General features: G+C 44.1%; 1 protein-coding gene across 2 annotated transcripts in view; it reads left to right on the top strand.

Moving 5' to 3' along the window:
* SMOC1 (SPARC related modular calcium binding 1) overlaps window positions 1-16,618 on the top strand; it is a 150,057-nt gene that overhangs the window by 61,469 nt on the left and 71,970 nt on the right. For both annotated transcript variants that reach the window (XM_021679530.1, XM_021679531.1), the window contains exons 2-3: window positions 6,404-6,569; window positions 7,700-7,812. In XM_021679530.1, coding sequence (XP_021535205.1) covers window positions 6,404-6,569; window positions 7,700-7,812 — 279 coding nt within the window. The remainder of the gene's footprint in view (window positions 1-6,403; window positions 6,570-7,699; window positions 7,813-16,618) is intronic.

Genomic DNA, 16,618 nt, shown 5'->3' with positions numbered 1-16,618 from the left:
ATATTAAAAGTGAGTAGCGGAAGCTGTGTTATGTGCACATTTATTAAAGAGAAACCTCAGATCCGTTGAGTTTGGCCTGTGATTTTTGAACCTGATAGCATAAAGGGGAATGCCTCTTGCCACTCCAAATGGTGGCCTTCACGTTTCTAAGCCCAGTGGCTGGGCCAGCACCCTGGTTGTTTATAATGGCTCCTGCCTCCTCTTCTATGCCTGGGAAAAACTGAGAGAGAAGCCTGTTAGCAGGAAAATGCCAATTTAGAATTTCAGATACTGGTTAAATCAGCATGGTACAGGTGGAAGTTAAGACTGCAAGGCCAACTCCATATTATAAAGGATCGAACATCTCCTAGATGGAACCGTAGGCTGCCTCTGCTGTTCCCTGTATTGTCATGGAAACCTGGCAGTCAGTCAAACCTGGCACGGCTTGTGGCACCGGCGTGGCCTCTCTGTGCAAAAGCTGTGGCAAGGTTTGCATTCTACTCTGCTGGAGCCTGAAGGCTAAGATGGGCATGGGTGTGTTTCAGACAGAAGGGGTTGTTGGTCTGACACTGATTGCATCTACCTCCTATGGAGAAGACAGCCCCCAGTCAGTAGCTTACTTTTCCACTAGGAAGGAGGGATTGTTGATGTGTATTTCAAGTGCTTATCCTACTTTACAGATGTGAGCAGGACACAAACTGCTGTGTGTTTGCTTTGGAATCATTCACTCCCCAAGGAGAGAGGGTGGGAGTAGCAGATGATTGCAAACGCACAATTGTCCTGGCCCCTTTTGTTTGGTTTCCGTATTACACAATCATATTTAGCATAATTGGTTTTTTTTGTTGTCTTTTGGTTAGGAAGAAGGAAGGGAATGTATGCGAGGATTTTTATGAAAATACGATGCCCCCCTACCCCCAAGGGAAATGGTCCATGCTTTGTCTAACCGGGGAGACAGCTTGCACCCGCCAAGCACCAAAACCTTCCTTCAACCATGGCTGCTCTCGAGCCCACAACAGACGTCTGTGGCTCGGGGGTTCAGGTTCCCGCAGGGTGACTCAGACTCTGAGTTTGGTCTGTGTGCCGAGCGAACTGACTCAGGCCACACGTTGGCACTTGGGACCTGTAGCCTGAGCTCCTGACTCCCGCAGTAGAGAGGAAAAAGCCACCTTCGTGACTTCAGGTAGACTGAGGAACTCCTGGGATGTGGTGCTGTTGATCAATAAGTATTGAACCGATTTTTATCCTCAGGCTCTGCTTCTTTTTTGCCTTGGTCCAATGGGTCTTAGCTTGGCTCAACTAGGAGAATTTCCAGGGAGGATGAGCCTCTCTCTCTCCCCCTCTATAGCTGTGCTCTTGGATATGGTAGCCCCTAGCCACACGTGGCTATGCAAATTTAAGTGAACTAAAATTAAATGCAACTAAAAATCTAGTTCCTCCGTTGCATTAGCTACAGTTTAGTGCTTAATAGCCACACGTGGTGTGTGGCCACTGTATTAGACAGCACAGATAAAGAACACGTTTCCATCACAGAAAGTTCTGCTGGACTGCGTGGCTTTTAGCACTGCAGAGTCCCTAGGATTAAGTCCTCTCTGGGTCCTGCAGTCTCCTGTTCTCTTGCTGTACGGCCACTGTCTGCTCATTTGTCTCCACCCTAGACCCGTGGGGCAGGACCGTGTGGGTTGTGTTCCTGCCTGCCAGGCCTCACACAGTGCTAGGTGCATAGTACAGGCTTGTGGAAGACAAAAGTAGGTGAATGGATGGCTGAATAAGCAGTGTTTGTGGACCCCAAGTAATCCCCTCCGGCCCTGGAGGTTTGGGTGATCGTATTAGGGCATAGACGTCCTATTAAAAGTCCATTTTATAGAACTCATCGCCTTTTTTTTTTTTAAACAACCACAAATACACACAGTTCCTAAAACAGATGAAAATGAGACACCACAGACGGTGGAAGACAGTCTTTTAGCAATGGCCCCATGCTGTCTCGGAACTTTTTTACTTGGCCTCAGGGACCAGTAATTTCTAGATGGAACCTTTTGGAAGCCCTTGTGGAGGTGGGAAGGATCTCCATGTGTTGGGGTAGGTGGGGCTTCTTCTGAAGCTCTTTAACCTGTCTATTTGCAGACAGAATGTTCCCCCAGTCATTAAGCTGGTCTCTGGCATGGCTGCCGTAGCGTCTCTGTTGGCCCAGAGCTAGCCATTTCCAAACCAAATTTATGGCTTGTAGTTCAATGCCACGGAGACGCCCACAGCTCTCCTCTCCCGTGAGCTGAGGAAGAGAGAACAGGGCAATCTCCTTGAGTTTGAAAAGACACTTTGTCTTTTCCGATCCCTGCTTTTTAAGGTGAACAAGGGCCCTGTGAGGAGCTTCTCCCACTAGGCTTCTAGTGCCCAGAAGGCAGGCCTGTCTTGTCTGGATCTCCAGCGGTTGGCGGCTGGCACACAGTAGGCTCTTGGTAAACGGTTTTTGACTTCGGGAATCCCGTTTTGCAACTGGGTCAGAGCTCCTACTTGCAGCCTTGCTCTGTAATCATGAAAAAGGCGGTTTTGGTGTAGCTGGAAGCAGAGCTCTGAGCCAGGCTGTGGGTGTTGGATCCAGCACTCACACATACATGCTTGGAGGGGTCACCGGGCTTTGGTTTCTTCATCTGTAAAAATGAGGATTGTAACTTACCCTGCCTCGTAGGGTGAAATTAGTTAACGTATCATAAGTAATACCTAACTATCAGCTTTTATTATTATTGTTCTTCAGACTTAAGGTCTGGCCACCCAAATCCCTTTGTCACCAAGGATGAGTTCCTTGGTTTTCCCAGGCATTAGAAGTTACAGATAGTTCTGTCCTTGTGTGATCATGAGAAAAAAAAGGGCATGTTTCTCCTTGGCCCCTGCTGATTCCCACGGCAAAATAACCTAACAAGGTAGGTCTTACGAGCAGGTGTCACTTCAGGTAAGTAGTGCGTGGATCCACAGGTGAGAAAACAGTCATGTGATAACAACAGCGACTTGACCTGCTCTCGTACAGTCTTGGGGTCACAGGTTGGCCTGGAAGCCTGGGCGGGAGGATACCAATGCCACCTCTGGCTGGGGGCTGGCTCTTCACCAGGCGAAATTACAGAGCCAGGTCTGGCTGCATTTCTAGGCCACAGACAAGTTAGGAATGGGTCTGGGAGGGCCGCACAGAGGGAGGAAGAGAGACGTTTGAGGCCAGCTTTGCTGGTTGCAGCCACCTGTGTCCTGTGCCCATTCAGGAGCCTGTGGCCAGGGCTTCCCAAGCCCGCCTCATTCAGCTGGACTTTTGCGTTCCAAGTTTTCCATGGTGCACCGTTGGTGGTAGATGGGGAGGCCTGGAGTGGCATAGAGGTCCGGGTGGGATAGGAGAGAAAAGACCCACCTCTCAATCTCAGAGACAACTTAAATTTTGAGGTGGAGCCGGGGCAGGAAGCTGTGGAAGACCTCTGCCCACCATGTAATGTAGGGGGGACAGGGGGTGGGAGCATGGCCCAGTGACCTCCTGGGGTGGCAGGAGCCCACAGGCCGGACCTATCACATTGCACCAGCTGGTCTGGAGGTAATGCCATGTGGGAGATGCTGCTACAAGATCATATTCATCCTTCAAATGCTGGAGTGTCCCAGCTTTGTTCTAGATGCTGGGGATGTATTCACAGGCAAGATAGACATTCTCCTTGTCTTTGCAGGTTTCAGAGTTGGGGATTCCATTGTTAATCAGATCATATAGTTCATCATCATAAACCGTTAAGTGCCGTGAAGGAAAAGTGAGGTGTGAGAGGGTATTATAGGGGACCTGTGCTCATCTGTGAGAGTCAGGGAAAGCCTCCTAAAAGAGATGATATGAGCCAAAATCTGAAGTAGGGGTGGGAGGGGAGGGAGAAGGAACAGTGTGTCCAAAGGCCTGGAGGGAGGAACACATGTAGCTCATTTGGGAAATGGAAAGCAGGCCAGTGTACCTGAGCAGTGGTGAGCAAGGTGGGGACGAGGCCGTAAGAGCTGAGGCCAGGGAAGGGGCCCCAGGGTCAGATTCTGCCAGGCCTAGGAGACCGTGTGAAAGTCCCCAGGGTGATGGGACACTGCTCTAGGGTTTAAAGCAGGGGCAGCCTGAGGGGAGTGAGGCTGGGGATGCCATGCAGGGTTGAGGTGTGGATGATACCACCCCTGGCCGCTATCTAGTGAGCTTAAACTCTTCCCTCTGTGTGGCAGCCTGGGAGGTAGTGGGCTTCCTCTGCATATGGCTCTCTCTAGTATTGGCTTCAATCCCAGAACACTAGACTCTATTATGAGACACTATCAGGACATTTCCCTCTGGCCGTGGGCAGGACTCAGGTTGAACCGTGCCTGTGGGAGCCCCGAGGGTCTCCAGGGAAGACAAGTTGCACTGTCCTGGGAGGCCAGCATGGTTTCAGCCCTCAGCTGCTCCCTCCCTGTGCTGAGCAGCCAGCACCCAGGTGTGAGGTCAGGGTAGTGGAAGGGACTGGTTTTATAGTTGGGAGGCAGTCTGTGTGCTAGTGGATGGGCTTGGACACTCTGGGAATTTGGCCAGTATGGGGGGGGGGGGTGTTCCTAGTGCTCCCTTGAAGGGGGTGATGCTGCCCCCAGACTCCCTCTGCTGTTCTGGAAAAGGGTCAAGTTCTCATTTATTTGCTTTGCACAAAGGGCCTCAAGATACATCTGAAACAGGGGTTGTACTCACACCTTCCCTAAACCCTATGAGCTTGGCGTGATTATTCAGTCAACTCAAGTATCACCAATAGCCAGGTGTGCCCATGACATTGCCGTGCATTATTGTGGGATATGCATTCTGTCAACTTGTACTGGTAGAGAGCCTTGAGTGGACCTACAACTCTGCTATTTAGGGGTGGATAAGCATGGCTCCAGCTCTCAAGGCCCATGCAGCCTAATCACGGGTCATTCAACAGAAGTTCATGGATTACTGTGTGATCCAATTATTTTCCAGCTATATCCTATAGTTGCTAACAGGGGTTCACTGACAAAAGGGTTCATGGTCTAATAAGTAAGTGGGAGATGCATCATCCTACATGCCCCTTGATCTGCTTATCTCTTGCTGTGTAACAAGATACCATAAAACTGGATGGCTTAGCACAACAATTTATTGTCCCTTACAGCTCCATGGGTTGACTGGGCTCAGCTGGGCAATTCTCACTTGGGGTGTCTCAGGCAATTACTTATTTTTATCCGGTAGCTGCGATCAGATGATAGTGGGGGGTGGACTCATCGAATGGCTTCTTCACTCACTGGTCTCCGTGCCTGGGTTGGTTGGGCATCTCTGCCCATGGTTCTGTCACAGGCTAGCTTGGGCTTCCTCATAGTGTGGTGGTCTCGGGGTTGTTTGGCTTCCTGCGTGGTGGCTGAGTTCCCCCAGAGTGAGTGTTGCAACAGGCCTGGGAGGAAACCGTAAAGCTCACAAGTCCCAAAACCTCATTTCCACAGCATGTTATTGGTCAAATTGCTGAGGCTAGTCCAGATTCAAGGGGAGGGAATTAGCAAAATGGGAGGAGTAGCACGCAATTTGCTGCTATAATGATGCGTAAGAACGTACCAAAGATGTCTGAGAAGTCCTGCAGTAAAGAAACCATCAGGGCGCCTGGTGGCTCAGTCGGTTAAGCGACTGCCTTCGGCTCAGGTCATGATCCCGGAGTCCCGGGATGGAGTCCCGCATCGGGCTGCCGGCTCAGTGGGGAGCCTGCTTCTCCCTCTGACCCTCCCCCCTCTCATGCTGTTTTTTTTCTCTCTCTCTCTCAAATAAATAAATCAATAAAATCTTAAAAAAAAAAAACCTGTTTAACCCAGTATTTCCCAATTTGATGATTATTATCTTCTTAAATCAGGAAATCCCTTTCTCATAGAAAATCACTTGTATTTTGCCAGAGAGCAGTAGGCAGAAATTGAAGGGTGATCGAGTTGGGTCTCCAAACTACTTTCTAATAAATTAAACTCTCCAAAGATGGAATGTAGAGATTGCTAGTGAGTTCCTGATTTGGGGAAGTACCCAAACAGGGTCATGTGGCCACGTGCAAGGATGGAGAGGCTGAATATCCTGGTGGTAAAAGCTTTGATTTGACTTCTGACTGATCTAGGTTCAGATCCATCACTTATAGCTGTGTAACGTTGGACCAGTTACCTCTTTCTGGCTGGAGTTTCTTTATCTGCGAAACAAATAGTTCCTATTTCATAGGGCTGTTGCGAGGATTAAGGAGATCCTGCCTGTGAATTATTTATTTAGCACGGGATGCTTTCCTTGGTTAGACTTGGTGGCTCCATTCCACTTCTAGGGTTTAATAACTGGGTTTATTCTGGACTTGCTCCCCCAGGCAAACCAGTATTGTGAGACATGGATTCACCCCTACTTTTCTTAAAAGTAACCTCGACACCCTTTCACTTTTCTCCAACCTAGTTCCTCATAAGCGACCGTGACCCTCAGTGCAACCTCCACTGCTCCAGGACTCAACCCAAACCCATCTGTGCCTCCGACGGTAGGTCCTATGAGTCCATGTGTGAGTACCAGCGAGCCAAGTGCAGAGACCCGACCCTGGGTGTGGTACATCGAGGCAGATGCAAAGGTGAGTGTGTGCACATCCACCCAGCAGAGAGGAGGCTCCCAGGCACCACTGTGCCCTGCATGGGGCGCTGTCCGTGGGGGAGGCTGAGAATGAGTCTGTTAGTTATGTTCCTTGTGTTTCCCCATTGGGGAAGAGGGGAGGGAGAACGGGCCTACCCGAAGGAATGAGCTCGATTATGTCTTTCAAACACTGCCACCAGGCTAGGGCTTAGAGAGATGGGCTGCTATCTGGCTAGAGCTATTTATTTTTATTTTTTATTTTTGTAAATGGAGATGCTTAAAATAGCAAGACGTTATTGTTGGCTCCTGAATAAGGAGGGTTTCCAAATTGTTGGCCAACAGATGTATTTTGTTTGGGCTGCTCAGATGTTTAAAAATATTAAAAACATTTGAGACAACATTTAAAAATGGAGAGATTCAACATAAAAATCTGGATTTTTGTACTTCTCATAAATAATTGGAAGCTCGTATTAGGTTTGTGTTCCAGTATTCCACAGGGAAACACATGGCTAGACGTGGGTGGCAGCTTCCTCCTTTGGGGGGGAGGGCTGTTCTCTAATTGTGGTACCTCCAAGCTGAGTGCCACTCTTTGCACACCTGGTTCAGCTCCCTAATTTATATCACGTTCCTCTGCCCTGTAGATATTTGCGTTAGCGATCCCTGGGCTGCTTAGAGCTGTTGTAGGAATTGTGTGAGACGAAACAGGCTGCCCTAGAGCTTCTGATCTTCCAAAGAAAGTGCTTGCAATTCTGGAACTCTAAAACATCTTTGAGACCCCTTGGGCTTGCAATTTTTTCAATAAGCCCGGTGAAAAGTAATAGAGGTGGGACTTTTTTTTCCCATGGGAGGCGCTAAGGGTACTTGGGAGAAAAAAAAAAACATAAGCAGAATCTGGTATAAATGCACCTCCCCAACTTTTCAAAGAATAACACTAAGAGGAAGGTGTGGCTGAGCATCACGTACCAGCCACTGCCCTTGTGTTGGTGGAAAAGCCAGTTGGAGGTATGGGGGCTCACCCATCTGCAGAGAGGTTTTCCCTCAGCTTTCCTAGTACTGGGCAGCCATTTTGTCTCATGGCTCCAGTGTGGATTCAAGCGGAGTATGAACCTCGCGCCTCCTCTCCTCTTATAGACGCTGGTCAGAGCAAGTGTCGCCTGGAGCGGGCTCAGGCCCTGGAGCAAGCCAAGAAGCCGCAGGAGGCGGTGTTTGTCCCGGAGTGCAGCGAAGACGGCTCCTTTACCCAGGTGAGGCCTTGGCCAAGTCTCTCAGATCCATTTCCTGGACTGAGGCCGAGGGGAGGTGCTTGAGAGTGGGAGGGCCCCTCAGAGCCTTTGCTTTCTGGGAAACTGCTGAGGGCTCTTTGACACCCCCCTGTGCTACCTTCTGGTGCCTGCACTCCCCCTCCTGGGCCCCCCATGCCATCCCTTGCCAGCTGGCAGTGGGTCCTGAAAAGGGGCATGGAAGTCCGAGCCAGGAAACCGGCATTGCTTGGTCCCCGTCCTCCCTGCTGGCTGTCTCCGTTTTTCTCTTCTGTCAAATGCAGGCTGATTATTTTTCTTATCCCTGCCAGTTTCCAAGGGCAACCCTGGTAATCCCTTCACTGTTTATTTCTACCCCTTCTGCACTCCCCTTCTTCCTACCCCTAGTGCTTGAACGAAGCAGGGCTCCCTTTGAGTACACATTGTACCATGATTCTTGGAGTGTGTGCGTGTGTGTGTGTGTGTACACACACATGCATGTGCATGCATGCACGTGTATGCATGCACTCAGGTTTAAAAATTGCCTTTTGGGCAGTCCCACCTCTCATCCTGCATGGTCTTCTGGTTAGTGCTTTGTGTAAAAGTAATGTTGGCCACGTTGAAGTTGGCACAACTGTTTCTAAAACACAGGTAGCACGAGGTTATGATTGCCATCATTATCATACATAATCATAGTCATTACGTTATACATATTATTATATGTTACTATTGTTATGATTGTTATTAAATAGGAGTATTACTATAGCTTATCTCATGGGGCTGTGGTGAGGATTTAAATGCGTTCGTGCATGAACAACACTTGGAACACATAGATGCTATTTAAATATCCTGCATTTTCATCAGCATTATCCCCATATCGACTCTGGTGCTACTCCTCACATCTTCCCAAGATGTTATGGATGATGTCGCTTAAGGAAAGTAAAACCTTTTCTTGAACCTTCCCCTCCTCCATTTTTTATTTATTATGTATTCTGGTGAAAAGAAGGCAGGGGATGTTTGTGTATATGTTTGAAACTGCACTGCTGAGAAATCACGTGTAGGGGAGAAAATCAGACCTCTCTCAACTTAGTTTGGGGCCGAGAACGGGGCGGGGGTGGGGAATAGAAGTCGTAGGGAGGAGGTGAAGTTGATGGCCGTCATTTTTCCCTTTCTCTACAATTGTGTCACCTCCGTGTGTTGCTTGTGAGAAGGTTGACTCCTGCCCTTCTGGTTCTGAAGTGCCTTCCGCCTCGTGACAGACAGGTCAGCTTTGGTTTCGGCGAGGCCGGTCCTGACCAGGTGGTGTTTGCCGGCAAAGGAACTTCCAGATTAATCCGGGCAGAATTGCTAAATGAGGGGGCCCCTGAGGTTCAGCAGAGGTTGGATAGACAGTCAAGAGCCCCTTCGTTTGTTTGACACGCTAAGCACTGCCATGTGTCTGCAAGCCTGAGGCTGGCTCGCCGTGGTGGGCGGCCGGCGGCCCGACAGCCCGCTCGCTCATCCCCGTTACAGTGATTGAAATGGATGTGCTTTTTCCCTTGATCAAAGACGCTGCAATAACTTCACGAAAGGATCCTGCCTCTTTGAGTGTGCTTCAGTAACAGGGACAGGCTGCCTGAAGGCTGTGAGACAGAGTGCTTTCTCCCTCCCCCAGCCTCCACTATCGCTTAGCCGGACTTTTTTGTTTTGTTTTCTAAGACCAGCATCCAGAGACCAGCTGTGTTACTTTAATATTCTTTAGAATATTGATAGGCACGCATCCTGACATTATTACCATATTTTAGCCCTGTGAATTATTACATGGTAATGGGCTCTTGAAGTTTATGGAGGGAGCAAGGGGACCTTAAATAGGACTGGATTTGTTTGGCATGGGACACAGCTTGGGACCACATGAGTGGGCTGGTTTTAATGGGGTTCACATGGGATGCGGTGGTCTCTGTTCTCTTCTTTGTTTGCCCTGTCCTCTTCCCTCCCCAGCCCGAACCCCAACCCACACAGCAGGGTGGTGCGCATTAGGTCACGTGCGACTTTGAAAAACCTTGATACCTAGTCTACACCCCAAAGGCTGGGAGTGGGCCCCAGACACTGTGTTATTTTAAGCTCCCCAGGTGATGATAGTGTCTGGTCAAAGTTTTGAATGACCCGCTGTTGTCATCACTCTTGTTCTTGACTGCATCCTTGGAATGTGGAGTTCAGGCTCTCTGGGGACCTGCTGAGTCAGGTTGGGAGTTAAGCGCTTTGTCCTTTCCTATGGCCTTATCTGTTTTCTCTTCTGGTGTCAGGAACGTAATTCCTGACATCTGTTCTGCCAAGTCCTCTGCCAAGCAGTTGTCAGATTGCTGCCCAAACCGATTAACTGAAAGCTCAGCTGTAGTGGAAGGGTATTGGATTAACACCACCAGGAAATGTTGGCTGGAGCCTGTCAAGCTGGTGCATCACTGAGTAATAATGATGGCTACTCTGCGGAGTGCTGCTTGGTGCGAGGCACCAAGTTTTAGAGCCGTTAATCTTCACTGGAACCCTTTGAGGTAGTTATTAATACCCTTATTTATAAAGGAAAACTAAGTTTCAGAGAGGTTGAAAAACTGGTTCAAGGTCACTTACACTAGAAAGGGTTTGTACCCAGCCCTACCTAATTTCAAGGGCTGGGCTTTTAACGTTTTTATGCTATAAAAAGTGGCCTTGATGTTTGTGTAATTCATATTCATCACCATTGTTATTCCAGAAGTCCTCACCGTGATGCTAGTGGCCAATCCATAAAGGAAAAAAAAAAAGAAGAAGAAAAAAGAATCCTTTTGATTACAGAAATCTTCAAATATACAAAAAGAAATAATAGTATAATGAACTCCATGTACCCGTTACCCAGCTTTAACAATTACTAACGTGTGACTGATTCTGTTTGATCTCTGTCTTGTTTTCATCTCCCACCCCAAACTGGACTGTTTCAAAGCAAATCCCAGACACAGTATTGTTTTCATCTCCAGCATTTTGGAGTTCTGTTCTGGGCTGTGTGCTAGTTGCCATGGAAGGTTCAAGAAATGTCAGGACTTGTGCCTTCAAGGAGCTTTCGTTGAAAAGATATGAAAACCAGGGATAAAGTGGCTAATACACATGGTTGTATTTCAAATGCCCATTTACAAGTCAGTAATTTGGAATTCCAAGTACATTTTATTGTTGAAAAAATTTATACCAATTAGAAGTTTCTGAACAGGGGCACCTGGGTGGCTCAGTTGGTTAAGTGTCTGACTCTTGATTTCAGCTCAGGTCAGGATCTCAGGGTCGTGAGATCAAGCCCCACAGCAGGCTCTGCGCTCATCGGGGAGTCTGCTCTGGATTCTTTCCGTCCTCTCTGCCCCTCCTCCCTACGCTCTCTCTCTTTAAAATAAATAAATCTTTTTAAAAAAGTTTCTGAACATAAAACCTTAACCAAAACTAAAAGACAAAGGACACTTATTAGCCTTAATGACAAAGGGCTAAAATATGAAGAATTCTTACACACCAGAAAGAAGATCCGAGTAGAAAAGCAGGCAAGAGATACCAACCAGCAGATCACACGGTAGTAACAAATAGCCAATAAGTGAATATGAGTCATGACATTATCCTTAATAATTAAGGAAATACAAACTAAAAAAATGTCATTTTGCTTACCAAATTGTTAAAAATTGGAGAAAAGATAGTAATATTCAGGGTTGAATATTACTAACTATTGAGAATTTCTAAAGGGAAAAAGCTACCCTCCCACATTACAGTTTGGAAAGTAAATTGGCATTGACATTTTGTGGGATAATTTTGCAATATGGGTCAAAAGTCCTTAGATGTGCCCACATCTTGTGCCTACCCTTCCACTTCTAGGAATTTATTCTAAGGAAACATTAAGAATATGTACAAATACTTAGCCCCATGGATTTCCATCTAAGTTCTGCTTATAGTAGCAAAAATTTGGAAACAATCTAAATATCCAGTAATGGAGAATTACTTAAACAAATTAAGCATAATTTATACTCAATTCATAGCTGCTGCACTCTGCAGCTAGTAAAACGATGTGTTACAGAGGCTCATTTTACGTAGTGGCTGTATGTAGGTATGTTAGGGACTTAATTCATCAAATAATTAAAAAGAGAACTATTTTCATTTTGTTCTAAATAGAAAAGTTATACATGCTTTGTAAAAAAGGAATTCTGATAATGCAGAAGTATTTAAGGTAGAAAGGTAGAGCCGATGATCTTATCTCCTTGAAAAAGCAACAGTTGGGGCGCCTGGTGGCTCAGTCAGTTAAACGTCTGCCTTCACCTCAGGTCGTCATCCCAGGGTCCTGGGATCGAGCCCCGCATCGGGCTCCCTGCTCGGCGGGAAGCCTGCTTCTCCCTCTCCTTCTGTCTGCCGCTCCCCCTACTTGTGTGCGCGCTCTCTATCTCTCTCTGTCAAATAAATAAATAAAATCTTAAAAAAAAAAAAAAGAAAGAACAACTGTTGAGTCTCTAACCCTCCAGTTTTTTCCCTTTATATACTTATCATTATTTAGGACAAAAATCATATAATACATATCTTCTAATAACATTTTCTATTTAAAAGATTAATAACTAATACAATTTTATTTATTTATTTATTTATTTTAAAGATTTTATTTATTTGTCAGAGAGAGAGAGAGAAAGCGAGCACAAGTGGGGTTGGGTGGAGTGGCAGGCTCAAGCACAAGCAGAGGGAGAAGCAGGCTCCCCACTGAGCAGGGAGCCCGATGCGGGACTCGATCCCAGGACCCTGGGATCATGACCTGAGCCGAGGGCAGACGCTTAACGAACTGAACCATCCAGGTGCCCCTTTAATACCATTTTCTTAAACTAGTTACATTGTGGATTTATTTTCATGTTACATATAAATCTACCTAATTTTAAGAATTTTGTTGAAGTATAACTGAGATACAATGTTATATTAGTTTTGGGTGTACAACATAGTGATTCAACTTTGGTACACATTGTGAAATGATCACCTCAATAAGTCTAGTTACCATCTGTCACCATACAAATTTAATATAATAAACTGATTACATTCTCTGTGCTCTACATTACATCCTCATGACTCATTTATTTTACAATTGGAAGTTTGTACTTCTGGTTCCCTTGATCTTTTTCACATCCACCAACCCCTCCCCTCTGGCAACTACCAGTCTGTTCTCTGTATCTGGGCTTTGTTTTGTTTGTTTGTTTTGTTTTTTAGATTCTACATACAAGTGAAATCATGCAGTATTTGTCTTTCTCTGACTTACTCCACATAACATAGCTCTCAAGATCCATCTGTGTTGTTACAAATGGCAAGATTTTATTCTTTTTATGGTTGAGTAATATTCCATTGCATACACACACACACACACACATACACACAAACACCATGTCTTCTTTATCCATTGTTGGACCCTTAGATTGTTTCCATATCTTGGTTATTGTAAATAATGCTGCAGTGGACATAGGGGTGCTTATATCTTTGTGAATTAGTACTTTCATTTTCTTTAGATAATACCCAGAAGTGGAATTATTGGATCGTATGGTAATTCTATTTTTAATTTTTTGAGGAGCCTCCATATTGTTTCTATAGTCATGCACCAGTTACATTACCACCAACAGAGCACGAGGATTCTCTTTTCTTCACATGCTTGCTAAGACTTGTTATTTCTTATCCTTTTGATACTAGCCATTCTGACAGGTGGAAGGTGATATCTCATTGTGGTTTTGATTTGCATTTCCCTGACAATTAGTGATATCGAACATCTTTTCATGTGCTTGTTGGCCATCTGTATGTCTTCTTTGGAAAAATGTCTATTCAGATCCTCTGCACATTTTTAAACTGGATTGTTTGGTTTTTGTTATTAAGTTGTTGTTCTTTATATATTTGGTTATTAACCCCTTATTGAATATATAGGTTGCCTTTTCATTTGGTTGATGTTTTCCTTCTCTGTGCAGAAGCTTTTTGGGTTGATGTAGTCCCATTTGTTTTGTTTATTTTTGCTTTTGTTCCTCTTGCCTTTGGAGCCAGATTAAAAAAAAAATTGCTAAGATTGATATCAAGGAGCTTATTGCCTATGTTTTCTTCTAGGGGTTTTATGGTTTCAGGTCTTACATTCAAGTGTTTAATTCATTTTGAGTTTGGGGCACCTGAGTGGTTCAGTTGGTTAAGCTTCCAACTCTTAATTTTGGCTTGGGTCATGATCTCAGGGTCCTGAGATTGAGCCCCACATCGGGCTCTGTACCGGGTATGGAGCCTGCTTAAGATTCTCTCTCCCCCTCTCCCTCTGCCCCTCCTCCTCCTCTCTCTACCTCTCTAAAATAAATTAAAAAATAAAAATAATCCATTTTTAGTTTATTTTGGGGTATGGTGTAAAACAGTGGTCCAGTTTTGTTCTTTTGCATGTGGCTGTCCGGTTTTCCCAACACCATTTATTGAAGAGACTGTCATTTCCCCATTGTATAGTCTTCCATCCTTTGTCATATATTAATTGACCATATAGGCGTGGGTTTATTTCTGGGCTCTTGATTCTGGTCCATTGGTTTGTGTGTCTGTTTGAATACTAATACTGTACTATTTTGATTACTACAGCTTTGTAGTATAGTTTGAAATCTGGGAGTGTGATACCTCTACCTTTGTTCTTTCTCAAGATTGCTTTGGCTATTAAGGGGCTTTGTGGTTCCATACAATTTTAGAATTATTTGTTCTAGTTCTATTAAAAATGCTATTGGAATTTTGATGGGAATTGCACTGAGTCTATAGATTGTTTTGGGTAGTGTGGACATTTTATTTATCTTTAGATTTTATTTCTTTTTTAAATTTTTTTCTGGATTTTAAAAAATTAATTATTTCTTTCTAAGTCTTTGATGTAGTGTTCAATGATTCATTAGTTAAGTAAAACACCCAGTGCTCATCACAATGTGGACATTTTAACAATATTAATTCTTCTAATCCATGAACACAAAAATATCTTTGCATTTATTTGTGTCTTTCTCAATTTCTTTCTTTAATGTCTTATAGTTTTCAACGTATAGGTCTTTCACCTCCTTGGTTAAGTTTATTCATAAATATTTATTCTTTTTGATGCAATTGTAAATAGGATTGTTTTCTTGATTTCCCTTTCTGATATTTTATTATTAGTGTATAGAAACACAACAGATTTTTGTATATTAATCTTGTATCCTGCAACTTTACAGACCCATTTATTAGTTCTAACAGCTTTTTTGGTGGAATCTTTAGGGTTCCCTCTGTACAGTATCATGTCATCTGCAAATAGTGAATGTTTTACTTCTTCTTTTCCTATTTAGATGAACTTTATTTCTTTTCCTTGCCTAATTGCTGTGGCTAGGATTTCCAATACTATGTTGAATAAAAGTGGGGAGGGTGAGGCTCCTTGTCTTGTTCCTGATCTTAGAAGTTTTCAGCTTTTCATCATTGAGAATAATATTAGCATTGGGTTTGTCATATATGGCCTTTATTATGTGGAGGTACATTCACTCTATATCCACTTTGTTGAGAAGTTTTAACCATAAATGGATGTCAAATTTTGCCAAATACTTTTTCTGCATCTGTTGAGATGATCATATCATTTTTATCTTTCATTTTGTTAATGTGATATATCACTTTGATTGATTTGTGGATATTGAACTATCCTTGCATCCTTGGAGTAAATCCCATTTGATCATGGTGTATGATCCTTTAATGTATTGTTGAGTTTGGTTTGCTGATATTTTGTTGAGGAGTTTTATATCTATGTTCTTCAGGGATATTGACCTTTAATTTTCTTTTGTTGTTGTCCTTGTCTGGTTTTGGTATCAGGGTGATGCTGGCTTCTTCTTTATTTTTTAAAAGATTTTTATTTATTTATTTGAGAGAGAGAGAGAAAATGAGTGGGGAGGAGGGGCAGAGGGAGAGGGAGAAGCAGACTCCCCACTGAGCAGGGAGCCCTATGCGGGATGACTTGATCCTAGGACCCTGGGATCATGACTTGAGCAAAAGGCAGACGTTTAACCAACTGAGCCATCCAGGCACCAGTGATGCTGGCTTCTTAAAATGAGTTTGGGAGTGTTCCCTCCTCTTCAACTTTTTGGAAGAGTTTAAGAAGAAGGGTAGGTATTAAATCTTCTTTGAATGCTTGATAGAATTCACCAGTGAAGCCATCTGGTCCTGGACTTTTGCTTTTGGGGAAGATTTAGCTTCAGTATCCTTACTAGTGATCAGTCTATTCAGATTTTCAATTTCTTCTTGATTCAGCTTTAGAAGATTGTATGTTTTTGGAAATTATCCCTTTCTTCTAGTTTGCCCAATTTCTTGGTATGTAATTATTCATAGTATTCTCTTATAATCCTTTGTATTTCTATGGTATATGTTGTAACTTCTCTTTCACTTTTTATTGTATTTGAGCTCTTTCTTTTTTATTTTCTTGGTGAGTCTAGCTGAAGGTTTGTCAATTTTATTTATCTTTTCAAAGAACCAGCTCTTGGTTTCATTGATCTTTTCTATTGTCTTTTTATTCTCTATTTTATTTATTTCTGCTCTTATCTTCTTCCTTATACTACCCTTGGGTTTCATTTGTTCTTCTTTTCCTAGTTCCTTTAGGTGTAAAGTTAGATTGTTTATTTGAGATTTTTCTTGTTTCTTGAGGTAGGCCTGTATTTCTATGAACTTTCCTCTTAGAACCATTATAGCTACATCCATAGATTTTGCTATGTCATTTTTCTGTTTTAATTTGTCTCTAGGTATTTTTTGATTTCTTCTTTGATTTTTTTTCTGGTAGTTTTTCAGTAGCATGTTGTTTAATTTCCAAGTGTTTGTG

The sequence above is a fragment of the Neomonachus schauinslandi genome, chromosome 9 (genome assembly GCF_002201575.2).
Source record: "Neomonachus schauinslandi chromosome 9, ASM220157v2, whole genome shotgun sequence".
NCBI classification, from domain to species: domain Eukaryota; kingdom Metazoa; phylum Chordata; class Mammalia; order Carnivora; family Phocidae; genus Neomonachus; species Neomonachus schauinslandi.
The sequence above is the reverse complement of the archived record's forward strand: the minus strand, read 5'-3'. Positions and strand labels throughout refer to the sequence as shown.